The sequence below is a fragment of the Mus caroli genome, unplaced genomic scaffold (assembly GCF_978045245.1).
Source record: "Mus caroli unplaced genomic scaffold, Mus_caroli_1 scaffold_1, whole genome shotgun sequence".
NCBI classification, from domain to species: domain Eukaryota; kingdom Metazoa; phylum Chordata; class Mammalia; order Rodentia; family Muridae; genus Mus; species Mus caroli.
The window spans coordinates 148,054,628-148,081,226 of NW_028227256.1; the positions used below are offsets into that span (position 1 = coordinate 148,054,628).

Consider the following 26,599-nt stretch of genomic DNA (forward strand, 5'->3'; position numbering starts at 1 on the left):
ATATTGCAAACTAAAATTGCAGGTTGTCACAGTCAATGGCACTAAGTTGACTTTAAAAAAAAAGTGACCTTGATAAATTGTTCTACCTAGATATCTATAGGGCCATCAGACAGTGATGAAGTTATCAGCCAAGCGGAGGGAACAAAAAGCCACTTTAGGAATTTAGAGTTCCAACTGCCCAGGTACCAAGATAGGACCTTAATGTCCACCATCCACTTAACAAAAATAACTAGACACTTGTTAATTATTCATATTTGTCTACATAACAGAAATAAAATGCCCAGTATTTCTGAAAACATTATCTGGAAGCTTATCCAATTTGTAAAGTGGAAAATACCTACATTTTAATGCAAAATGAGTACAAGAAAACGATGCTTATTGTATTTAAGTTTTATGTATGCAATTCACTGACTAGAAAAGAAACTGCTACAATACTGGATAAAATTATAAATTTAATTACACATGTTTATATATGCCTATAATTATTCTCGCACATGTGCCTAGATATGTTTGTGTTGAAATATCTTTATGAGACTGTAGATTGTTTCTCCAGAGATATTCGTTCAAGGTACATGAAATGCCTATTGCATTGCTCTTCATCTCTGTAGAAAGAAAAATAAGAATCAGCTCAAAGCAGATGTGAGCAAACCATGAACTGAAATATGATGCTATTGTGTCTTTTCTCATAATTTGTCCATCAAACCTGCATTCATGCTGTTTGATAGCTTTAAGATAAAAACCCGCACCTAAGAATATTGACAACATTCGTGGGATGCTGTTGGCTTGTCTTTAACAAGGAAAGAATTAATTATTTTATGATATGGACTTGTTAAGGACATTTTCAAACTGGAGAAATATATGCAATGATAGTTGTTGCATAATATTTTGATGTACTGGTGTCTGAGATTTTATATTCAGAATTAATGAATAAGGTCCCTTCTCGCCCTCTTTATCTCCCCCCCAACACTTACAAACACACATACACACACACACACACACACACACACAATCAACTTTAGAGATCTATCTAAAGAGAATTTCTATACTCAAAGCTCAAAAAATTAATTCTTTTCTATTTGTAAATAAATGATGGCTGAGGTCTAATGACATAGGTGCTGGTGGTGTACCTCAGCTTCACACAAGCCTAGACCGAACCAGGAAATGGGAACCTTAATTGAGTAATTGTCTCCACCTTATTTTCCTGTGGACAGAAAATGGGAGCATTCTCTAGTACCGTCTCTGGGCAGGTGGTCTTTGATTGTATAAGACAGCAGGTTGAGCAAGCCATGAGAACATGGCAGTAAGCTGCAGTCTTCCATGGTCTCTGTTTCAGTGCCTGCCGCCAGCTTCTGGCCTTGACTTCCTACCTAGACTTCATTTCATGACAGATTCTAAGGTGTAGAATGAAATAAACTCTCCCCTCCCAGAAATATTTTTGGTCATGCTTTTTGTTCTATTAATAGAAAGCAAACTAGAACAAACATTAGTATTATTCGTGTGTCATCTGGGGCATTCTGTAAAATCAGAGCACTGTGGAAGACTGTATAATTTATAATAAAAGCATTGTTTTAAACATACCTGACTCGTTCTGTTTCGCCATTCACTATGGGTTTTCCATCCCTAAGCCACTGAAGATGAGGGGTAGGAATGCCATCTGCATTGCAGACCAGCTCAACATTTTCCCCAAGAAGGACACTAACTTCACTTGGAACTTCAGCACCGGCAACACTTGGAGGGACTTTAGAGAAATAAGACTTTCATTAGGAAAGTATAAGGATACGCATACTAATGAATGTGGTAGAATAATAATAAACCATACCATTTCTTTCTTGTAACATTTTTTTGTCTCTGTGTGTAAATACACATATGTTGTCCTCTGAAGTGTTCAGGTATGTGGAGAACAGAGGACAACTTGTGGAAGCTGGGTACCTCCTTATACTATGTAGGTATCAGGGATTGAAATCTAGCCATTAGGTTTCGTGGTAATCCGAAACCTAATCCACCTCACTGGCTCATGTCTTGTCTTGTCTTGTCTTGTCTTGTCTTGTCTTGTCTTGTCTTGTCTTGTTTTGTCTTTTCCTTTTCTTTTCTTTTCTTTTCTTTTCTTTTCTTTTCTTTTCTTTTCTTTTCTTTTCTTTTCTTTTCTTTCCTTTCCTTTCCTTTTCCCTTTCCCCCTCTTTCTTTCCCCTTCTTTCTTTTCCCTTCTTTCTTTCCCCTTCTTTCTTTTCTTTCCCCTTCTTTCTTTCCCCTTTTCCCTTCCCTTCCCTTCCCTTCCCTTCCCTTCCCTTCCCTTCCCTTCCCTTCCCTTCCCTTCCCTTCCCTTCCCTTCCCTTCTTTCCTTTCCTTTCCTTTCCTTTCCTTTCCTTTCCTTTCCTTTCCTTTCCTTTCCTTTCCTTTCCTTTCCTTTCCTTTCCTTTCCTTTCCTTTCCTTTCCTTTCCTTTCCTTTCCTTTCCTTTCTTTCCCTTTTTCCCTTTCCCTTTTTCCCTTTCCCCTTTCTCTTTTTTTCTTTCTTTCTTTCTTTCTTTCTTTCTTTCTTTCTTTCTTTCTTTCTTTCTTTCTTTTCAGTTTTTCGAGACAGGGTTTCTCTGTATAGCCCTTGGCTGTCCTGGAACTCACTTTGTAGATCAAGCTGGCCTCGAACTCAGAAATCTGCCTGCCTCTGCCTCCCAAGTGCTGGGATTAAAGGCGTGTGCCACCACGCCCGGCCAAACATGTCATTTCTAATTCAGAATTCTGCCTAGATTAGGACTGGCTATAGTCACCTTCATGAATTACTTTTAAATGTGAAAGACAGAGACACCGAATTACTTCAGTGTTCATGATATTCCTGTAACTGTTTAGTCACAGGAGCTGATGATAAATCTATCTTGTAGATAATTCATGGAACCAGGCTTAGATTAAGCCCCAGTGGGTTGTTGGTAATTCATATAGTTCAGGATAATCAACTTTTAATACATTTGGGTGTAAAGTCTCAGGAAAGCATGCATATTTGTTATTTGTCTATTGTCTAATTGTTATTTATTCTGGGAAATCAATGGACAGAGTATGCTTTTCAAGCTCCAATGGTTTCTGCTCTTCTTTTTAAATCTGGTCATCTGTGGCAATTAAAGATATTAACAACGATCAAAAAGCCAGGTTCATTTCCCAGCACCCACATGGTCGCTCACAACCATCTGTAACTCCAATTCCTGGGACTCTGATGTCTTCAGATATGCACGTGATGCAGACATACACTTAGGCAAAAAAACCTATATGGCTTAAGTATAAATTTTTAAAGGTCGGAAAGGAACCCATTGAGATTTCTGTTCTATAGAATTATAGAGATGTGCCAGGAGCAATTCATAATTGTTCTCAGGAACCTATCTGCCATGGCTTTCCTACCCTATATCTACTGCCATTATGAGAGTTGGAATCAGACCATGCTGGCCTGATAGTCAAACCAGGAAACTAACTCATCATGGCTACGAATCAGGATCTTTTTTGTTTGGTGAGTCAAGCCTGAGACATTTACTAACACAGCTGTGCTTCATCTCTTAAACGCCATTCTAGTCAACCAGGGATCATTGTAACACATTAGCAGAAGTTTACTGTTTTCAGAAGGGTGCTAAAAAATTTTGTCACTAGATATACTGCTGAGACATGTCCAAATTAGAGCCCATGTGTGTGCATTTTTCCTAGTTTTAAGACATTACATAAATATACTAAAATGAATTTTAGGAAATGTTTGGTCATACCAGCATATTTGTGATTTGAATTATTATTATTATTGATAATAATAACTGATAATAATAAGTATTATAATTAATAATTATATTAATTATTAATTATTACCAGTTATTATTGATGGTTATGTATAATCAAGCATTCAATTTATTTATTTTTCTTTAATTTTAGATTGCATTTTATTTATTTTGTGTATGTGAGTACATGTGTGCCCAAGTGCATGTGTGGAAGTCAGAGGACAACTTGTGGGAGTTGGTCCCTTCTTTCCACCGTGTGGCTCCATAGGCTCTCTCTAACTCAGGTCCTCGGACTTGGTGGAAGATGCCTTTCTTTCCTCACTTAGACATCCTGCTAGTCGTTAAGATATTGCATGTCTGAATAACCATTTTCCCCCTTTCTGTCTCTGAAATCTCAAAGCATCAGTGGTTATTGCACAGACCACTAATCAAAGTTCTTGTATTACAATTCCAGGGGGTTAGCTTTAAAACAGCAACAACAGATATATTATACTCAAGATCCAGGGTATAATTTATTAGAAATTCTCTAGCAATGGTAATGAAGTCAGGAAGCAAGACTCCCTATCATTTTGAATCAAATGCTTCACTCAGAGGTTTGCTGAAAATCAAGGTTTCCCCACAGTCCTCAACACTATGCCACCATGTAGGCATTGATCATTAAATATTTTCTGTGTGAATTAATATTCCTTATTCTCAGTACAAAATTTTGCAAGATTCCTGATTATTTGAAATTTACCTATTCCCACACCCATGATCAAATCATAGAATCATACAATCAACAATTAAATCTTACACATCTGTAAAAACCACTTATAGTCTTAGTCTGAAGTTAAATTATACTAAATAAAGAACTGCAGTTCTATAGAATATACCACAAAATGAAGTATTTTCATTAAACAAACAAAGAAACAAACAGAGATATCCTAAATTCTACATTTTTTCTTCCCAGATTTATGTGCAATAGAAAGCACTGGTAAATGCATGACAAAAGGTGTCAATATTTTCAGTGACCTCGAGGCATCCAAGCCTCTGATCAATGGTCTCTTTTAATCCAGGCCATTTTGTACTCTGAATGGTATATGACAAAGGAAGAGGGGACAGATTACAGTATTGTTAACATACCCTGAATGAAAAGGATAAAGTTTTTCTGAGCCTTTCCCTCCATATTGGATGCAACACACGTGTAGTTTCCACTGTTTGAACGCTGAGGTCGGGCGATCTGCAGTTTGCTTCCTCCAGACAAAATGTGAACTTCAAGGGGGTCAGAATTTTCTACAGGAAGAAATAAAGAGGAAACAGATAAAGAAATAAGATTGAAAGCCACCCTCTTCATGTAATAAATACACATTTCTTAAAAGTTTTTCCTTTGCATTTTATTGAGAATTATTTTTTGAAATATGAAAATTAAAAAAAAAAACTTTTATAATGGTGCATTCAGGTCTGTGATCTCAGCTAGTTGAGAGGCATGAGAGCTCAAGGCCACCCTGGGCTACTGAGCCAGACCGTGCCTCAAAACTAAAGACACCATTTTTGGAATGCTGGGGTGAACTGCAGTGGCAGGGACCTTGCCTTGAATGCATGAGGTCCTTGCTTCAATGGGCAGCACCCAAACAAAGCAAGTGTTTACTCAGAAGTCTACTTGATAAATTTATACTTCAGGGTATCAGACTTTCTTGAACTAACCACAGCTACGAATACAAAACTGAGAACCTGCTAACTTATAAATGTAGTGAATTATGTGCAAAACCAGGGAACCACAAAAATGTCCAAGTGTGTTTGTTACCTATAGGCTTGTGGTTCTTTAACCATGTTATGGTGGGAGGTGGGATCCCAGTGGCATCACAAGTCAATGTCACTGGATTGCTGATTGTCTCCACAATGACTTCTGTTTCCGGCCCTTCAATAGTGGGAGGCACTGTCAAAAGACAGAAGAAGACCACACACCATCATTAAGTTAATTCAAGGCATGATCTTTCATTTGCATATCTAGGGGAAAGAGTTGTATTGGAGGCAGATGCTCACCATATACATTGAGGTGGAAATTTTTATCATCTCGTCCTGCTACATTTATAGCTCTACATACATACTGGCCTGTGTCAGACACCTAAAAGAAAAAGATACTATTGTATGTGCTCCATTAAGTGATAGATGACCAATCACAAGGTTCAGGAGTCGATTAAATCATCAGTCATCTTTCTGCTTAACTGCCCCGCTTCTAGGCACCTTCAGAAATCCTGTTTCTTTCTTTATTTTCAGTGACAATAAGTTCAGTGGCATGGACCATGCACTTTTCCATGAACAGCATTGCTCATGGTGGTAAAAGGAGGAAGGCTCTTCCAGTTATCTCTTCCACAACCCCACTCGGAGGCACAATACTCAAACAAGGATCAAAGGTGCACCTCGGCTCGCCTGATGTGTAGCGTTTGTCCACCAGTTAAAATCTTCACGTTGGTAGAATCTGGTATCATCCGCCCATTCTTAGACCAGGTGATGACTGGAGGAGGCACAGCATTTGACTCGCATTCCAATGACACCGAGGTCCCCTCTCTTACATTCACTATAGAAAGAGACTCACTGCCGTGATCCTTGATGCTTGGGGGCACTGAGGCAGGAGACAAGAAGATTCAAATTACTTTTTCATCAAGTTGCTTAGCTAGAATATAGAATATGAAATGAAATTATATTACGGAGAGAGTAAAAACACACCGTGAACAGTCAGTGAAACTTTTTTCTTGCTTTCTCCAGCTTGGTTGATAGCAATGCAGGTATAGTCGCCTCCATCTGATATCTTGGCCCGGATAATCTGTAGAGTTCGACCACCTGGGGACAATATAATATAAAGACAGGTACAGAGGTTGTTTTAAGTTGTGTTGCTATTACATTGTGTGTGTGTGTGTGTGTGTGTGTGTGTGTGTGTGTGTTTGTTTGTGCATGCATTCACAAATGCACACATATGTGCATGTGCATGCGCATGTGCAAGCTCATTCACCTGTCATAGTGTAACAAGTGGATGTCAGAGGTCAACTTGTGGGAGTTGCTTCTCCCCTTCGGTCATGGGGGTCTCAGCAATTGAGGAAGTGCTTTCTGAGTTTAAATTCCCCATAGTACAGAGGTGATAGTTAGTCTTTCTGTAGTCTGTCATCTGTTTACCTCAGGTGAATCCAGCTTTTGACATTGCTACATGATGTCATCTGCAAATGTTGGGCTGTACTCACAGCTGTCTTGAGATGCATGTGAGGCAGAGGCTACAGAGGGACATCTGAACTCTGTTCATTCAAGGATGTATTGCTCACTGTCTATTCTTTTCAAAATGTTATTTTTCATTGACGAATTTATTTTTGAATGAATGTAGTATGCTAGAATAGGCAGAAGTCACAGGACACCATGTGGGAATAGGTTTTCTTTTTTCCCAACTTGTGGGTCCTGGGGATCAGATTCAGGTGGTCAGCCTTTACAGCAAGTCCTTTTAATTTCTGAGCCTTCATGCTGACCCTCACTCTCTAGCACATCTGTATCACCTACCTACATGTTTAACTACCTATCATCCATACGCGAGAAGATTCCAGTTCACTGAAAACAACCGATAAGTTTTTACACTGGCTAGTTACCATCTACACTAAGGAGCCCCAAGTTTTTCTGATCCTTAATTTCAAAATTTGCTGAAGACTCCATTACTGTACATATCTACTCTAACGGCTCTACTTGCTTACTGTGAACAAACAAAGGGAGAGAGACTCAACTTTGGAAAGAGAGTCAGTTGAAACGATCTTTGTTTAAAGTGGGGGGAAAGGCCCGCCGTAGGAGAGGAGTAAGCTCCTTACCAGGCATGGTGAGAACATTCGTGTTTGCCTGGATGGGCTCTTCATTCTTGAGCCAGCTGAGGTCAGGAGGGGGAAAACCAGAAACTTCACAGTTCAAAGAGATGAAGTGGTTCACAACCACAGAGAGATGTTCATGGTTAGGACCAATGACACTTGGAGGAACTGTGGAAGTATACATGTATATATTAAAAGTGAACCTTAAATCTTAAAAAAAACCCCAAAAACCAAGCAAACAACAACAAAAAATCCCTTCATTTAGGGCACTCATAAAATAAATAAATCTTTAAAATAAAAAACAAAAGTGAACTTTGATAGCATCAGAGACATATATTTTAATTTCTTGTGGTCTGTAAAAAGTAACAACCAAATTTATTTTGTTAAATACCCAGTGGTCTTTAATAGAATCTCTAATGATATCATCAAACCCATTTCCATCAGGTGTTTTTCTGAAATGAAAGACTGCTTCAGAGTTTTTAAAGTCAAAAAATTTCTGATCAGTCCAAGCATATAGTTTTTCAAAGTACAAAGTAACCTGATGGTTGTTTTTAAAAATTTTTATTTCTTATTATAGCAAAAATAATTTAAAGGCTTAACCAGAATTCCAGCATATCATATAGATTATCTTTGCAATGCAAATCCATGCAGCTTTCAAGAGAAACAAACACAGGAAGAAATAGACAGCACTACTGTTTATTGGTCAAACAACAACAACAAAGAATAAAAAAGCAAGAGTATTGAAGACAAAAAGCAGACTAAGAAAGATCAATATAAATGATTACCTGACATTTGTGAACATCATAAAATATGCACATGTGAGACTTGTTGTTTTATAGTAAGAACACCAAGAGTGCCAGATGTGGTGGTCAGTGCCTTTAATGTCAGCACTTGGGAGGCAGAATTAGGTGTAACTCTGAGAATCTGTGACCAGCCTAGTCTACACAGTGAGCCTCAGTCTATCCAGAGCTACATAGTAAGACCCTGTCTCAAAAACTAAAAATGATCACAGCAACAACACAACCCGCCCCTCCCCAGAAGGTGTCGTCCACATTCAAGTGATTTCTTACCAAGGGGAAAGAGAACACAGAGCAAGAATGGGCATGAAAACAACCAAAAGTAAAAGTAGAAGTGAGTCTTGGTCAGAAAGAGGAAACAATAAATACAAGCAATAAACACTATTGTATCTGTTATGTTAAAATTGAGGTTTAAAATCAACATTAAGGTTTCAGTATCAAAAGCAAATGCTGAGAAGGCAAACTCTTTCGTTTGACATGATGTGGTTTGGATTGCTTCAGCCATTGATTAACTCTAGAATTTGTTCATTGGCTAAATAGTTCTTGAGTCCTTAATGCATCACAGACATTGTGCTAGGCCTCACAAGGAGGGACACATGATTGACAATGATCCATGCTGCTAAAAATCTAATGGGAATCAGATTTCTGCATGTTTCAGAAAGAGCTGCAGGTTTCTTGGAGACAGATCTACGCCAGGCACTGGGTAGAACACTTTCCATTGGATTTTAACATACCTACGAGCTAGACACAATTCTTAATACCATAAATAGGGATTCGGAGATGTAGGAAGATTCGCATCTTGCCCACGCTTCTTGGAAAAAACAGGTCTAAAAATGAAGCAGCCAAGCTCTCAGTGTCTTTTGCTTAGCTACTTTCCTATACTGCCTAGGAATCAAAAGGCTCATGAATGTCAGTTGGAAGAAATGAGTGAGAACTGAACGTGTCCTCTAGATTCAGAAGGTCAAGCCTTAAATCCCGGGGCAGTTGCCCTTGGAACTGGGCCCTTTGAGGAAGTTAATCATGTCCAATGAGGCCCTGGGGCATGGCCTTGATTATTTAGGACTACTGTCATTTAGGAAGAGATACCCCGACACTAACCCTCATCAAGGATCCTCCTTTGGCATCAGGAGAATGATTACAGAAAGCCAGAAGTACTCAAATGCCGAAAAAAATTGACTGTAGGACGCCCCCATTGATTTTATTTTCAAGACAGGATTTCTCTGTGTAGCCCTGGCTGTCCTGCAGCTCACTCTGTAGACCAGGCTGGCCTTGAACTCAGAAATCTGCCTGCCTCTGCCTCCCAAGTGCTGGGATTAAAGTTGTGCACCACCACTGCCTGACAGATTCCCCCATTGATACATCTGCAGCACAACTCCTGCAGTTAAGGCTCAGAGAACATGGAAACAGGGGGAAGAGCTCAAGAGGCAGAGGATACTGACGGCTGTGAGATTGCGCCTTCCAACTATGACAGGAAAGCTACAGTCATGAAGTATCCACCACATAGCTACCGAACAAGATGGGAATAGTTCTAACAACAGTTGGCATGCTCACATAGACCAAGGAAATCTCATGGAACCCCATCTTTAGATGAAGATCTGCAAACACTCAAGAACTGCTGAAAGAGAGAGAATTATTTTTCCCAGGGATAAACCCCAGATTGGTTATCCACTACCAAGCGGTCAGCCTTGGGAACATCCACATGCAGGCAACAGACACCAAATGGACGCAGACTGCTGTTTTTAATATATGTAGTCATTTGTATGGATGTGGTTAGTGAATAAAGAGGATGTGGGAATGAATCTGGGTAGTGTAGGATGAGCAAGGGAGGAATGATGTAACTATGGTTTGTTTGTTTTTGGTTTTTGATTTTTTGAGACAGGGTTTTTCTGTGTGTAACTATGTTTTAATGAAATAAAATGATAAATAAGATGAAGAGACTCCAGCCAAGACATGCAAACAAACTTTACAGGCATGCTCACAAGAAAGACAATGTGAGGGCACATGAGGACAAAGCTGTAGTCAATCTATAAGCTGGGAAGTGACCTCTTCAGAAAGCACATACTTCTAGAACCTTCTTAAGCTTCTTAAGCTTCCTAGCTCTCAGAAGTGTAAGAAAATTAATTTCTGTGGTTAAAGTCACACAGAGCAGACTAAGACAAGACTCACTTGACATCTGAGGGGAAAGTAAAGGTATAGTGGTTATGGGGTAATAAGATAAGAAGAGGTGGCCTTCACAGTAAAGAAGGCCTGGCTCATGTTAGGAGTATGAATGTATAACTTCACCAATAATCCTGACTCTAAAATTTCCTCCAGCCTTAGGGAGTGACTTTGATATAGATACAGTGTGGATGTGAAAATCAGCATATATTACACATGAAAGAGTATTCCTAAGTAGAGAGCAACCAATTAGTCAATGTCTTGAATCCAACTGCCTGTGTAGAATGCTGCCTATACATTTGTGAATGTTATAACTTAGGGCATGTTTCTCAAACTTAGTGGTCCTTACATTTTCATCTATAATGGAGGAATCAAAAGCCAGCAAATGACTGAGATAATCACTAGAGATAATGGACAAAACCCACTTGACTTAGTACCTGGTACCCATTAAGCAGTTAGGAGAGTGACACTTAGTGATGCAGGGATGTGGGCTAAAAGGAGAGACGCCATTGCTGTTACTGTCTCATCCTCTTCTTAGTTATGGCCTCTCAGTAACCTCCCAGTGACCTCTATGTTACATGGAACTCGCCAGTTCAGCAAAACCAATAGCCAACTAACCCCAGGAAGCCTCCTGTCTCCACCTCTCCTGGGCTTGGACTACAGGTACGGTACAAGCAGAATTTTGCGTGGGTGCCAGGGATTGAACTCATGTGGATTAAGGGCTTTACTGGCTGAGCCATCTCCCCAGCTCCTCAACACGTTTAATATCTGTTGTGCTATATTGATAAGCACATGTGCATTAATAATAATCACATTTGTTCAATCTGTTCGTCCCATGGACCCATACTCCTTTTGGCTTAGGTCAGATACAGATTGGGGACCTAGCTCAGAAGCAGAGCGCTTGCTCAGGAAGCTTCAGGATTGACCCCTTACACTGCAAAAAGTTAGAGCCGATGAACAACTTGCCCAGTGGAGTGCTCCTCACTACACCACCTAAAAAGTATTCAGTAAGTACCTATAGTGTATAAGCTATAAGTGTGAGGAATATAACGAAGACTTATTATACAAATAGCAAATATCAGTATGTTTAATATGCTTCATATATTATATCAAAAAGAACATGTTATGCCAAATGAAAACTTTTGAAAACAACATTTTACTTTTGAAAAATTTTTAATTATGTGTACTTGTGTGTGGAGGGGCATGGGCACGTGAGTGTGGGTGCTCACGAAGGTCAGAGGTATCAGATTCAGCTGGCGCTGGTTTTATAGGCAGCTGTGAGCCACCCAATGTAGGTGCTGAGAGCTGAGGTCAGGCCCTCTACACAACAGTTCATGCTCTTTATCAGCAAGCCTTCCTTCAGGCCCCAAATGGAAGCTTTTTGAGATGATAATTATCCCTTTTAGATGTTCCTAGAATGAACTAGAATTTCATGCAAAGTGGATCTGTAATAATTCTCATTGTTCTAATTTCATACTTTTTAAGTGGCCTTTTTATGATAGACATCTAGTTCCCCTCCCCACTTTACTTAGTAAACCAATAATTATGGAGTGTCCATTATGTGTGAAAAATTAAAATTTAACACAATTTAGATATGCATGGTTTTTAAAAGGAATTATTTAACTCTACAAGGTGGTCTTTTCTATTCAGGGAGCATATTGCACATTCGAAGGATGCAGTTCATGAAACTCTGCAATTGAAGACAGGGGCAGAAGACGACACTTCCATGAGCAGAAGACACACACTCATCTTTACCTTCACATGGACATATCGCCTTGCATAATGCTTTCTCCTGAGGCAGTGGCTCTCAACCTTCCCAGTGCTGCACCCCTTAATACAGTTCCTCATGTGGTGGTGACCCCTAGTCATAAAATTATTTCATTGCTATTCTGTAACAGTAATTTTGTTACTGTTATGAATTGGTAATTTAAATATCTGACATGCAGGATATCTGATATGCAACACCAAAGAGGTCATAACCCTTAGTTAGAGACCCTCTGGCCTGGAGGATGAAAATAACTATAAAAATGGGCTGTCTAGAAGATTTATATTCTGGAATTGCTGCTGGAAAGAGAGGAGAGTGAATGAATGAGTCTTCACACATTGATCAAGTCAGAAATAGAACACAGGCTGTAGACTCTGAAGCCTGGTTTCCTTGCCTTTTAAAGCAGAGCCTAATAGATGCTGGGGCCCTGAGCTCTTACCATGAACGTTGAGGTTAAAGTATTTCTTGGCACTCCCAGCAGTGTTCTCTGCGACACACACATACCTTCCAGTATCTGTTATTTGAGCATTTAGAATCTAAAGGAAAATGAAGACATAGCAACTGAAATTGTTAATAAAGGAACTTTTAATATTTTGCCTTTTAGAACAAACAAGATGCATCCTTTCTAGTAAACGCCAGATGAGCATAAAGACATGGTGCTGCTGCACATGCCAGCAATGGGGCTGCTTTCCATTAAGTAGGTCAAGCACACACATATGTATGTATAAAACTTACGATCAGAAGAGGTGATTTTTTTTACACATACCTGTTGTATTTTGATTGCAAATTATTCCAAATTATATCCCCAGTTCCCTGTCTATGAATCTGCAAAGTGATTTGGAATTTCTTCCTAAGATATGGCTTTGTGAATGGCTCTTGCCAGAAGCATGTGCCGGGTAATGGTGCCATCTCACTTGAGTTCAGCACAAGTGTACACTGTTGCTCACTTTATTTGTAACTCTGCCACTACCATGTGAGGAAGCAGGACTTGCCTGGTGCAGGGTGAGGGATAACACTGACTCCCATTGCATTCTAAGACTCCAGATAGATAAGCCCAGCAGGCCTTCAACCGACAGCACTGCAGGCACTTGAGTAAGCCCAGCCGAGATCTGCAATATCATCTATAGAAACAGTGGACTTACAAGCTATGTAAATTCTTATTGTAATAAGTTATTGGGTTTTGAAGGGGTTTGTTTTATGTATCAGTACCTAGCTATTATAGAACAGAATGTTTATTATAAAGATCCATCTATGCATCTACAGCTCTCTATATAAAAACATTTAGGCATTTTGGTACAGGCTGTATGGTCATCAGGTAGGTATATTCAAATGTGGATAATGCTTTTAAGAAAAATTCAAGTTTATAAGCAGTGATTTTTGCTAGTAATTTAATTACACTCTATTCTAGCAAAAGAACTGATATATGTCTATACATCCCAACTTTCTTTAAGGACATTTGAATGGAAACAAATGGACATATAAATGGACAAATAGCAGTACAGTATATTTACATGGCTCAAATGATGACTTCTTACTGCCTGTGCCAACACAGAACAGACTTAATTTGTATGAAGCCTTTACCACTTAGAATGATCTCATCACATACATGCAATGGAAAGATTTAAACAATAGTTTTTTAATCAAAGATTATGTTGTTAAACTTAGGTGTGTTTGTATGTAGAGATATTCTGGAAGAATTTATACAATAGTGTCACTGAGGTCATGTCTAATTGTAGGAACAGAGTAGAGAGTGATACTGTATGGTTGATGGTTAATGAGCTGCATAAATATGTTCATAAACTAATACTTTTATCAATCTGGAAGACAATTATCATGATGTCCAAAACACTGCTTTAAAATTAGATTGTTTCCCCCTTTTACCTGAAGACTCCTGCCATCAGACAGGAACTTATGATGTTCATCTTCTAACAAGGGCTGTCCATCTTTTTGCCAGTAATTTCTCGGTGCTGGGCTACCGCTGGATGAACATTCCATCTGTGTACTCTTGTTCACTAGCACGGTGACCTCTTCTGGCAGATCACTGTTTGCTCCCTTGATAACTGGTGGCACTAAGGAAAGGTTGTGACAGAGAGATTCTGATGGGCAACAACGGCTTTAGTAAGGCATGTTACACCACATTGTCATCAGGACAAGCCAGATGAATTACAGCTTTTAGAGTGTATCTGTGAGGTTAAGTTAGTCTTTGTAAGGGAATAACCTGGGCTATTCTAAGCTCCTAGCCTCAGCATCAGTGGAACAGGCATTGCATCACTGGAAGCTTGGTTAGATATCATATTCATGAACCTTACACACACCTCCTCCATAGCTGAGAAGGGCCAAGGAATGGATAGTTGAAAAAGCTCCGCAGATGTTACTCAAGCACATTAAAGTCTGAGAAACGCTGTGCTAGATTCCCCTACACATTTAAAATAGTGCACTATAATTTATACTCACTGCACTTTTGAAAAGTCACACATTACCTGTAGAGTAAAATCTGGGGAATGGTACAGTAAATTGGAAGATGGCGTTGGCAAGACTTATAAAAAAAGATATTTATTTTCAAAGTAAGTGATCATTGTGAAGCTTGATTAATTTTTGTCGCACTGTTAAAACACATGAGGTTTTCAACAACAAGCGTATGTTTACTGTGGACTCAGCCTTATTGTATTTGCTTCTCTAACAATTAAGTTGAAATTCTTTATAGAAAATAATACTACAAAGTACACAGCAAAAATTCAATGTTAGTTTGCATGCATTCACATTTGTATTTACACCATTTACATTTGTGTTTACTGACAGCCTCTGTCTTCTATGCTGTATCCTCGGTGTGAAGAAGGACAGGACCTGTCACACTGAGCAATCAATAGATATTTGTCAAACAAATACAATATGAAGTTGGATGTCTACCTTTGTTATTTCATAGAAAACTCTAGACTTTCTACCTTTCCCTCTTTAGAGTCAGTCCATTAGCCCCTCTCAAGGTTACTTTCTTTATACCCACCCCACACATCACATTGTGTCATTTAAGTGACACATCACTATGGTGCTAGTACTTGGAGCTCTGTGGCTTTCCAGCACCCACAGTGTGTACCTATGACATCTGCTTCAACTTCCAGACAGGACACACTGTGTTTTTTTAAACACTCGTGTCTCCAGGATTCTGATGGTGATGACGGAAAGCAATGAAGGAGTCCAATGGTTGCTACTATAACTGTCAGATCTCCACAGCAGACTACTGCTGACTTCTGTTTGCCACAGGCTGTCATTCCAAGCCTTCCCTGTTTATTTTATGCTTATACTAAAAAAGGATTGCTAAATATATTTGATATACATTTCATTGTGTCCTTTTTCTTTTTTTAATTTATTTTTTTAAATTAGGTATTTTCTTCATTTACATTTCCAATGCTATCAAAAGTCCCCCAGACCCTCCCCCCTCTCCTCCCCACCCACTCCCATTTCTTGGCCCTGGCGTTCCCCTGTACTGAGGCATATAAAGTTTGTAAGACCAAGGGGCCTCTCCTCCCAGTGATGGATGACTAGGCCATCTTCTGATACACATGAGCTCTGGGGGGTACTAATTAGTTCATATTGTTGTTCTACCTATAGGGTTGTAGACCCCTTCAGCTCCTTGGGTGCTTTTCTTTCTGCTCCAAGAGCTCTCCTGTTCCTTACTCCATTACTTTGATTTACACCCTTGGCCCTTACTCTATCAATTTCTCCACCCTGCCTTCTCCATTCATTCTTTTTTTTTTTTTTTCCTGAGACAGGGTTTCTCTGTGTAGCCCTGGCTGTCCTGGAACTCACTCTGTAGACCAGGCTGGTCTCGAACTCAGAAATCCGCCTGCCTCTGCCTCTCTCCATTCATTCTTGACACTGTACTAGGTTTCTTTGTATCTATCTTTGTCTGTGGGTAAGTTCAAATCTCTAACATTTGTTCTTGCCAGCCAGCTCCATTCTACCCCCCACCCCCCACCCCCCACCCCCGAGACAAGGTTTCTCTGTATAGCCCTGGCTTTCCTGGAACTCACTCTGTAGACTAGACTGGTCTCGAACTCAGAAATCTTCCTGCCTTTGCCTCCCAAGTGCTGGGATTAAAGGCATGCACCACCACTGCTCGGTATCCATTCTACCCCTTGTCTTTATTTCATTATGTCAAAACAATGCTCAAAAATTATCCTTGTTCTGTGGTTTCAAAGTGAATCACACAACCTACACCCACAGACTTGAAGTCTCAAAGCCAAAGGCTTTTTATTTTCTGAAACCCATTTTCATGCTCAGCACTGAAAACTCATCAGTTGGCAATTTTTCTAATAACTGGAATACAGGCATAATCATTTACTGGGTTCCCTCATTCCTTGACTGTCTCCTATTCTGTTTTCTTTCTTTTATCTACCAATGGTTCCCTATGGTTTTCTTAGGAATTCTTGTCTTTTAATATCACTTGTCTAGGGGCAGCTGTTGGATGTACAGTCTGGGTTTAGTCCTTGTCCTTTGTGATGGTTCCTTGATTTTAATTGCCCGGTCATCATTTTACATGGACATTCTGGGATCATGTTAGATTTATCACACCAGAACCAACATTGACATCCAACCTTTCAATTCTGTTTTCCCAGGAACTCTTCTTTTATTGACCTTGTTATCATTTTCTTAATCACCTGGCACCAAAGTCCCAGTCACACTCTGAGATGAGTGTCTAATCTCTCAAAGGATGTCAACATTTTCTGTATATATTTAAAAAACCTTTCAGTTTTACTGTGTGTTGACTAGGCTTTGGCAACGTGGCACAAAATTGAGGCATAGCTAGGAAGGGGGAGTCTCAGCTGAGGAGATCTCGTCAGAGTGGACTGTTAGGCAAGACTATGGGGACATTATCTTGACTAGTGATTGATGTGGGAAGACTCAGCTTACTGTGGGAGGTGGCATCCCTATGCAGATTGTCCTGGGTTGTGTAAAAAAGCAAGGCTGATCAAGCCCTAAGGAACAATTCAGTAAGCAGCAATCTTGAAAGGAAGGCTCCTGCTTCAGTTCCTGTCTCCTTGTTCCTGCTTTGAGCTTCTGCCTTAGCTTCAGTTAATAGCCTTGAGATAGGTAAATGGAATAAACACTTTCCTCCTTAGGTGGTTTTTGGTCATGGTTTTTATCACACTACAAAGCGAACCAGAATAGATTGATTCCTATATATCCTCATGGCCATTCCCCAGCTTAGCCTCCTCCAATACAGAAACTCCTATTTCTAATAATGAGTTGTTTTAAGGACATAATACGTCTTCTACTTGATGTCCATGTATCAGATGGGAATGATTCTGCTTCAAGAGCAGGCGTAATGTAGTCTCATTACTAGAATGTGACTGTGGTGGACTCAAAGATGCATAGGGGATTCACACGAAGAACAATCAATTCTAGGACTTCACTTATAAATATTAGACAGGAAACCTTTCATTCAATATGAAACCGGGAAGAAGTGAATTGAGCGCTGCTAAAGTCCACCTCGCTGCCCAAGGCAACCACCTGCCTGATGGTCACATTAACAACAATAATAAAAAAGTCAAGAGGAACAGAAAGGTAAAATCTGGATAGCTTTCACCTAGTTTGAGCCAAGGAAGTCAGAAATGACTGCTTGCAGATTACTCTAGGACTTTACCAAATTTGTGAATCAATAATCTTTGTTCTCTCTTGCTCCTCTCTCCCTCCCCATTTCTATCCTTCCCTCTCTTCCTCCCTCCAATTTTATTATTTGAGGTCTTAGAAGTCCTGATTAATGCAGTCTCAGTTTACACACAAGACAGTAGCACTTAGAAGTATCATTATCTATTACCTTTATAGCTTCTAAAGTGTTCGGGTGGCATCCTTTAAACATTAGTCATTGGAAAATATTTCGGAGTAAAAAAATGCTTAATCAACAAAAGAGAGCCAACTTACAGAGCACATGGACGTCATACTGAAGGGAGTCTTCCCCAGCTTCATTCACAGCCACACATGTGTATCTCCCGGCATCTTCTACCTTAGCCCGAGGAATCTGCAGCACCCGTCCTCCTGGAAATATATATCCTCGTATGTTAGGGTGAACAGAGATCATGAACAGAGCTATGCTTCCCCCCCCACCCAGATCTAATGACAAACATTTATTTATGTTTTTGTCAACGTTAGCACTTTCTTTAATCATTCTAGTTTTATCTTGGACAATATCCATCTTCAAAGCCAATATTACATTGCTAACACGTGACCTGATACTGTACTATAAGTCAGAATTTTTGAGAAAGAAATCGCTGGTGTCAGTTTTTTGAGAAGGGAGAAGGCTGCCCTAAGCCTTCCATTATGCTCCATGTGGAATGTTACTGTATGGTGATGCTTTGTTCTTGCTGTTTTTAAATATTCTTCATTGATGTTTCCAATGTTTCCTATAAAACCTCATTTAATTACACATAACCAGGGCTCTAAAGAGTAAAGTGTACTTTAGAGTTCATATGCAATACCAGGGAAAAAAGCTCTTATGTATTTGTAAACTTTTTAATGTTGATAATAAAATTTAGGGAAAGGTTGTAACAGTCACATTAAAATTTGCACCTATGATAACCAATTATTTTTGTTGCATATCATTTTATTTATCTCCTGCTACTGTATGGATAGGATATTTTCATAAGCTATTTCAATAAGTTGAAGGCATGGTGACTTCTCAAAATCATATACTCACAGATCTAAATGTCATAGAAATAAATATAATCCTTCCTAAAACTATAGTACAACAACCAAAAACCAGGAAATTTAGAGTTAATGAAAAATTACTTAATTCCACATCCTCTTTTAGATTATTGTCACAGTTAGCTTTTTTATAGTCCATTTTTCCTAGGCCTTGATCAATTAATGTCATATAGTACATAGAACTATCATGTCTGTTTCTTCCATTTTTATGTTTTACGTTATAAAGATATTATGTCTGTTGACTTGAGTTAACTTTGAATATATTATATACTGCATTGGCTCTAAAGGTACAGTTTATGAGTTTTAACAAACCCTGATATTTGAATACTTGTGATAATTACACTGAAGCCTTGAAAATATTATTCTAAAAACTTTAACCATCGTTTCCATCAACCGACCATGTAATAATTAAAACTAAGTCTTTATAATTGCTAATGAAATGTAATCAAATTAATTGATAAATCAAATAATAACTATTTGCAAACATACAGTTGAATTTAAATTAATGATGCATAGAAACCAAACTAAGGACATCAATATAGAAAAAGAGGCAGGAAGAAGTCTAAGAACTTACATAAGTTGATTAAAGCATGGAATAGATTTAGAAAGTGAGCTAAAAGGTTCTTTGTCAAGTTCTCAAGGTATGCTCATCCACATATGCAAGACATGTCATCCAGCAACCCAAACTTGAGTTAGATTACAGTGAACTGACCTAATAAATGAGAAGAGACACACTCGGCAGAGATTTGTGCTTTTTATGTGGCAGTGTTTACCTGGTAAAATCAATACTCGGTCACTGGAGGTCAGAGGTCGGCCATCTTTGTACCATGTCAGAGTTGGTGGAGGCGCAGCATTTGTCTCACAGTGCAGAGAAATGGGGTTGTTGATGATCACGTCTTTGGTTTCACCGCTCCTGCCGGTATCTAACATGTTTCCTATTTCCCAGAGTTTCTGAAAACTTGGAGGAACTGCGGAGGGAAAGCATGGCCTCAGTTCAGTGTGACAGTCATGCTTTTCCCATCCAAGATTTCAACTGAGTCTCAACAGACAATCTGTAGATTTGGTAAGTTAGATGATGCTTTCCAACAGCAGCCAAAGACTAGCCATCAGTTAGTCATGTGGAGGGATAAAGGCTATGGTGCTGAGTCTGCATTTGTCTTTACTGTTTGTGTAAAAAGGCTCTGCTGATTAACCAGCATTGCAGCCCACATTGGAGGAGAGATGTGGTGAGAAATGTGATTGCTGCAGGAAAAGCTACGTTGGAGGCACACATAAAAGAATGTCTGGGTTCATTTGATAACAGTATCAATGATTTGTCTTATGAAGGAAGTTCAATAAGATGAACAATCAGGACTAAGCTATTAAAAATAGAATATTCTCATTATTTTCTGACAGTGGATGTGAACTTTATTAGCAGTAAACTAGCAATTCATTAAAGACATTTCAAAAGTATGTGACCTGAACGTTCAAGGTTTAGACACATATGAAAAATCCAAGATTGATGATAATTTTATGTACTCAGGTGTTAAGTAAAGTGCTATCTATGAATAATAATGAAAACTTGGAGACAACCTGGACTCTAGGAGTCTGGTTAAATTAATATATTTGAGTATAGAGTTGATGAGATAGGCAAAGTCTTAAAAGTCATGTTGAGGGCTGGGATAAGGCTCAGAGAGAGGGAGAATTTCTTTAGCATGCATAAGGTGCCTTGAACTGGTGAAAATAATTCGACTGGTGAGTGGTAACACTCAGAAAAACAGTGCCAACAATAGTAGGCATTAGTTCTTAATGACTTTAGGAATAGCTTAGGTGCCTTGTCTTAGGTTCTATTCTTAGCAAACCAAGGGGCATTAATTTTAAAGGAAAATAATGGACACTTTAAGCATTTTGAGTACGTGTCTAAGACACAAAGTTTATAGGTATACCCATCCAGATCAGTCTACTCTGAATCCATTATTAATGCCTTTATTGCCTTCTATACAATAATATTACATGATATATAACTTTCATGATAGAATGTTAGTACAATGTTGATGTAAGAGAAGTTGCTATTGCCTACTGGAATTGAAGTTGTCACTTAAAATACCAGGAGGAAATGCATAAAAGAAGAACGATAAGGGTTAGAGAGATGGTTCACAGGTTAAGAGCACTTGTTAGTGTAGAGGACCAAGGTTCAGTTCCCAGAACCTACATGGTGGCTCACAACCATCCATAATGAGATCTGATGTCCTCTTCTGGAGTGTCTGAAAACAGCTACAATGTACTTACATATAATAAATAAATAAATCTTTAAAAAATTCTAAAAATGTATGAATGGATTATTCTTTCCTATAATTTCTTTGTATAAAATTTCCTCCGAATACCCAAGATACAATTCACAGACCAAATGAAGGTCAAGAAGAGGGAAGACCAAAGTGTAGATTCTTCAGTTCTTCTGGGGGGGGGGGGACAAAATACCCATGGGAGGAGATACAGAGACAAAGTGTGAAGTAGAGACTGAAGGAAAGGTCATCCAGAGACTGTCCCACCTGGGGAACCATCCTATATACAATCACCAAACCCAGACACTATTGTAGATGCCAACAAGTGCTTGCTGACAGGAGCCTGATAAAGCTGTCTCCTGAGAGGCTCTGCCAGTGTCTGACAAATAGAGATGGTTACTTGCAGCCAACCATTGGACTGAGCATAGGGTCCCCAATGGAGGAGCTAAAGAAGGGACCCAAGGAGCTGAAGGGGCTTTCAGCCCCATAGGAGGAACAACAATATGAACCAACCAGTACCCCCAGAGCTCCCAGGGACTAAACCACCAACCAAAGAGTAGACATGTAGGGACCCATGGCTACAGCTGCATATGTAGCAGAGGATGGCCTCAATGGGAGGAGAGGCCCTTGGTCCTGTGAAGGTTTGATGCCCCAAAGTACGGGAATGCCAGGGCCAGGAAGTGGGAGTAGGTGGGTTGGTAAGCTGGAGAAGGGGGAGGGGATAGGGAGTTTTGGGAGGGGAAACCAGGAAAGGGGATAACATTAGAAATGTAAATAAAGAAAAACCTAATAAAAATAAATAACAGAGAAATTCAAATCCCAAAACAGAAAAATATCTTATTAAAAAATAAATAAATTATTGCCTAGCCATAATTAAAGCCCACCAGCCACTAAAATAGAGGGCAACATCTAATAACTTCTCAATCCTAAACCAACACAGAAAAAAATTCATAATGACCTTATAGTATTATGAGAAGAAAATGATTCTAAAATAAACCAAGTCAAATCCCTTTTCCATTACATTCACAGAGAGTGAAAACTGTTCTGAATAAGTATAATACTACCTTGTATATTCACATCAAAATCCAACTCATCTTCGCCTGCAAGGTTAGATGCCACACAGGTATATCGTCCAGTGTCTGAGATTTGAGCTTCCTTTATTTGAAGAGTGTGTCCACTTGCAGCGATGGTAACATGATCATTCGATTTAAGGGGCTGTGATTCAATTATAACAATGTCAGCATTGAATGCACTAATAAAGCTAAGATACCCTGCAAATGATCAATAGTATGATTCTTTAATTAATGGAGATAGGTAAAAAATATTCAAGATAACAGTAATTAATTTAATTCGATCAAATTGTTTTCTGAGTAATTTTTATCTCTTGAAAATTATAGCTGATACAGTTCACATCAGCCAGGTAATTGTGGCAGATGCATTTATATATTCTTTATAATAGAAAACATGTTCTTAGCATCATGTCCATTTATCCATGAGAGCAAAAGTGTCTCCAGATAATCTTATCAGGTATTTAAATATTTAAAAAGTGTGTCTTGTTGATAGTTTTGTAGAAACTGTAATAAAGAAAACTTTATTAAAAGTTGAGAACATTATCACAATATGATTCTATCTGAAATTATTATTATTCATTAAGAAACACCCTTTTCTACCCCACCTGCCTTTATTTGTGGGTGTTCGTTTGCTTGTTTTGGTTTTTGTTTTGGCTCTAAAAATTTAAGTGGGCAGAGAGTTTTGGCCTGATTCTTTCTCATCTATATTTGTTGTACATAAAATAGTGCCTAGAAAACAGTTGAGGTTGAAAAAATTTGGGATACAACAAACCGTTATTAATAATATATTAATATTATATCACAAACGAGCATACCATAGTTTAAATTTTCTGTATCAAAATAAATATTTCAGAGCATGGATGAATGAAATGTATGGATCATATTAAAAGTTATTATACATGATATTGTCAATATCTTTTGGTGCTTTTTCTAAGGAGATATTACTTTATTGCTTTATTAAAATTTGGCATTTAAAAAAGAAATAATTTTAAAAGGATATGGAAAATGTATCTATTGATAACATTGCTTCTTGTTTGTTATTTAGGGAACCAATCCCAGGCATTAAACAAATTAGAAGTGACAGTCAGCATAATTTTACCTACTTTAGAGACTGAATCTGACAACTATTAATGAATTTTAAAAGCAGTCTAGTTTCTATTTAAATTCTTGTATTTCTCTGGTTTTTACACTTGTGGATCTTTCTATTTGTGGTAACATAAGGGATGAAAAATCTTTTTAGAAAATTAAAACCAAATTAGTGATATAATTTCAAAAGACAGGGAACAATGTGTTTGTAAGCAAGGTTCTATTGGGTTGATAATACATCATACTGTGTGTTTGCGCTCCACAAAGCCAACAGAAGCAGAACATGGTGGGAGTTCTGGATTTTCCTTTTGGAATGGCTTCCAGATGATACGTGCTTATTATTATATGAAAAGATACCACCCTCTGCTGATGTCACAGAATCCAACTGGGATCTGGAAGAAAAACATGAAGCCACATCTTCCTTGCCTCTAAAGTTGTACTATGACCTAAACTGGTACAAATGGAGTTTAACTGACCGTTTGGTTGATTGTGTGTAAACCTGGGTAAAGAGAGCTTGGCTGGTTCCCATCTGTGTTTAGTAGTGTTAACAGCAACTCCATCCTCTCTTTGCCTCAAGCACCCGCACATGTGTCCTCACACTTGTTGAGGGAGACTGGGAATTGCGTGCGGAAAAGGATGTGTGGTCTAAAGTTATATGGTAAACAGAAGGATCACATATTTTAATACAAGAGATGATTTTTTGAAAACACTTTTAATTCAAATATAATTATATCACTTCTCCCTTTCCCATTCTCCCCTCCAACCCTTCCCATGTCATGTCTGTTTCTTAACTCTGATTTTTATTAAGTATTTCTTTATTAATTTTTTATTTGATTTTTTATTAAGTATTTCTCACTGTCCCAGGGGAATCATAGTGTGCCTTTGACTCTTTTAATTTTCTCATATTTTAGAATATCAAAAATGTTATCATCTGTGAAAGAGTTAACGGTATTTAGGGAAAGTTCTGCATAAACTTAGTCCTTATTTTAGGAGCATGCATAGTTTTCTTCTCTATTAAATTTAGTTATCTGGGTGGAACACTACTCCTCTAATTCTCCATTGGGATGGTAGCCAGATTTTCACAGTCAAGTGCTAATGTGCACAAAAGCAATCTTGCTTACCTCCCAGTGGTGGAACAATACCAAAGTTACTAAACATGTTTTTTTTTCATTTTATTAAATTTTAAAGCAGTTTCATATTTGAGGAGCATTGAGTGACTACTTTTAATATCACAGAGGGTGGGATAAACCTGTCTGTTTCTTTTTAAATTGGTATTTTCATCTTTAAGAAATAAACAACAAATGAAATGTAGTTGTGACTGGCCTGTCCATCCTTGTACCAGCGGAGGGAGGCAGAAGGAATTGCGTAAGCTTCACACTCCAGTGTCAGGCTGCTATTCACTCTGATCTTCACTTCCTTAGGGGAAAGACCTGGCCCCAATAGGTCCCCTTTCTTGATTATGGGTGGAACTGCACAAGATGAACAGGGAACAGTTAAGCACTGGTTGTTTTAAATACACAGTCTATCATAGAGATCACAGGAAACTGCAGTTAACAAGGTGCCAAGGAGATGAGGGGCTTCGTCACAGGCCTTCCATGAATGACCTCAGTTAGCATCCCAGAAGACAGGGGTCTTCAGACACATAATATGAATAAAATATCCATATTTTGTCATCACTATAAAACTGCTGGAGAGACCATTGTCCTTCACATTTCTATCTGTTCCAGACCCACATAGTCTGTGACCCATAAAATACATTGAATTGACTATTGAGGCACCAAGCCAAAGTAAAAATGACAATCAGAAATATATTCTTTGTTTATAAAGTAACATCACTGACATAGGAATAAAGGCCTTACAATGTGGCCCCCATTAACGACAATATGAGTTTTGCCTTTTACTTATAGGTTGATTACATTGTCATAATTTGACACTACCGTTGATCTCATCTTGAGCTCTGAGGTAGGCACCTGCATGCAAACAACTCTCCAACAGGTAGATAATGAGTGATCCAGTGGACTCTTCACAAACGGTTTTTAGCATATATATATGTGTGCATGCACGTGCATGTGTAGTAACTTGTGCACATGTATGCATTTGTAGTCCCAAGGCTAATGTCAGGCGTCTCCTTCAATTATCTCCTACCCTATAGATTGAGGTATGGTCTCTTGCTGAATCCAAAGCTGACTGTCATGATTAGAGTAGCTAGCCAGCGTTTCTTGTCTGCCATTCAGACACTGGACCTGCATGTAGGCCTCCTTGACCATTGACATTACATGAGCCCTGGGCTTCTTAACTCCTATTAAACATGTTATCAGCCCTGCTCTTCCCATTTTGAAGCAACTGAGGCCATGAGCATGCTAATCAATGTAACTTCCATCCTTGACGAGACAAGCTAGACAAGTAAGAGTCTTCAATGATCAGTAAAAAAAAAAAAAAAAACAATTAGGAAAAATAATGAAAAATGGGATGGAAAAGATAGACGCCTTCAGGAAGTGGTGAGAGAACGCGTTCTTTCAGAACTTACTGTAGACCTTCACTTCATAGTGCTTTATCTTCTCCCCGGCCTCATTAGTGGCCACACATGAGTACCGTCCAGCATTGTCTTCCTGCGCATTTAGGATCTGCAGAGTACGGCCGCCTAAAACATCAAGGAACATTGAAGAGTCTTTGACATCACATTGGACTCGGGGGAATACACAGAGTACTAGGACTTCAGTTCTTATTGCCAATATTGCTTCTTATGAATACAACTTAGTGGTAGATATTTGATGCAAAATAAGCCACAATATTTGTTTTGTATCTTTCAAAAAGTAATGTTTAGGAATTTTAAAATTTAATACACACACACACACATGCATAGGTAGTGATAGAAATAGACTGTCACAGAACAAAGACACAGGTACTTTTATGAAAAAAATAACCTGTGCTTTTCGACAGTAGCAGATGACGCAAATATACCTGGGTTGAGGTCAGTTACTTACCTGGAAGGATGCGAATGTTTCGGTTGGATTCTAAAGGTGTGCCGTCCTTGAACCAGGTGATGGTAGCAGGGGGGTAGGAATATGCCTCACAGACTAAGGAAGTGGGGCTGTTAAGGATGACAATGACGTCTTCAGGGCTGCCATCGCTGTCTACACCAGCAATTGTAGGAGATACTGAAAGATTACAAGTTTTATTAAAGAAACAGACTTAGAAAACCTTTGTG

At 38.7% G+C, this 26,599-nt stretch overlaps 1 protein-coding gene across 3 annotated transcripts in view; it reads right to left on the bottom strand.

The window, feature by feature from the left end:
• Hmcn1 (hemicentin 1) overlaps window positions 1-26,599 on the bottom strand; it is a 435,732-nt gene that overhangs the window by 87,324 nt on the left and 321,809 nt on the right. For all 3 annotated transcript variants that reach the window (XM_029475879.2, XM_021160385.3, XM_029475883.2), the window contains 15 exons: window positions 26,376-26,549; window positions 25,919-26,032; window positions 24,715-24,860; window positions 22,300-22,450; window positions 19,748-19,942; window positions 18,195-18,308; window positions 14,157-14,344; window positions 12,715-12,811; window positions 7,563-7,724; window positions 6,448-6,561; window positions 6,141-6,343; window positions 5,764-5,845; window positions 5,525-5,656; window positions 4,864-5,013; window positions 1,579-1,738 (listed from right to left, as the gene is read on the bottom strand). In XM_029475879.2, coding sequence (XP_029331739.1) covers window positions 1,579-1,738; window positions 4,864-5,013; window positions 5,525-5,656; window positions 5,764-5,845; window positions 6,141-6,343; window positions 6,448-6,561; window positions 7,563-7,724; window positions 12,715-12,811; window positions 14,157-14,344; window positions 18,195-18,308; window positions 19,748-19,942; window positions 22,300-22,450; window positions 24,715-24,860; window positions 25,919-26,032; window positions 26,376-26,549 — 2,182 coding nt within the window. The remainder of the gene's footprint in view (window positions 1-1,578; window positions 1,739-4,863; window positions 5,014-5,524; window positions 5,657-5,763; window positions 5,846-6,140; window positions 6,344-6,447; window positions 6,562-7,562; window positions 7,725-12,714; window positions 12,812-14,156; window positions 14,345-18,194; window positions 18,309-19,747; window positions 19,943-22,299; window positions 22,451-24,714; window positions 24,861-25,918; window positions 26,033-26,375; window positions 26,550-26,599) is intronic.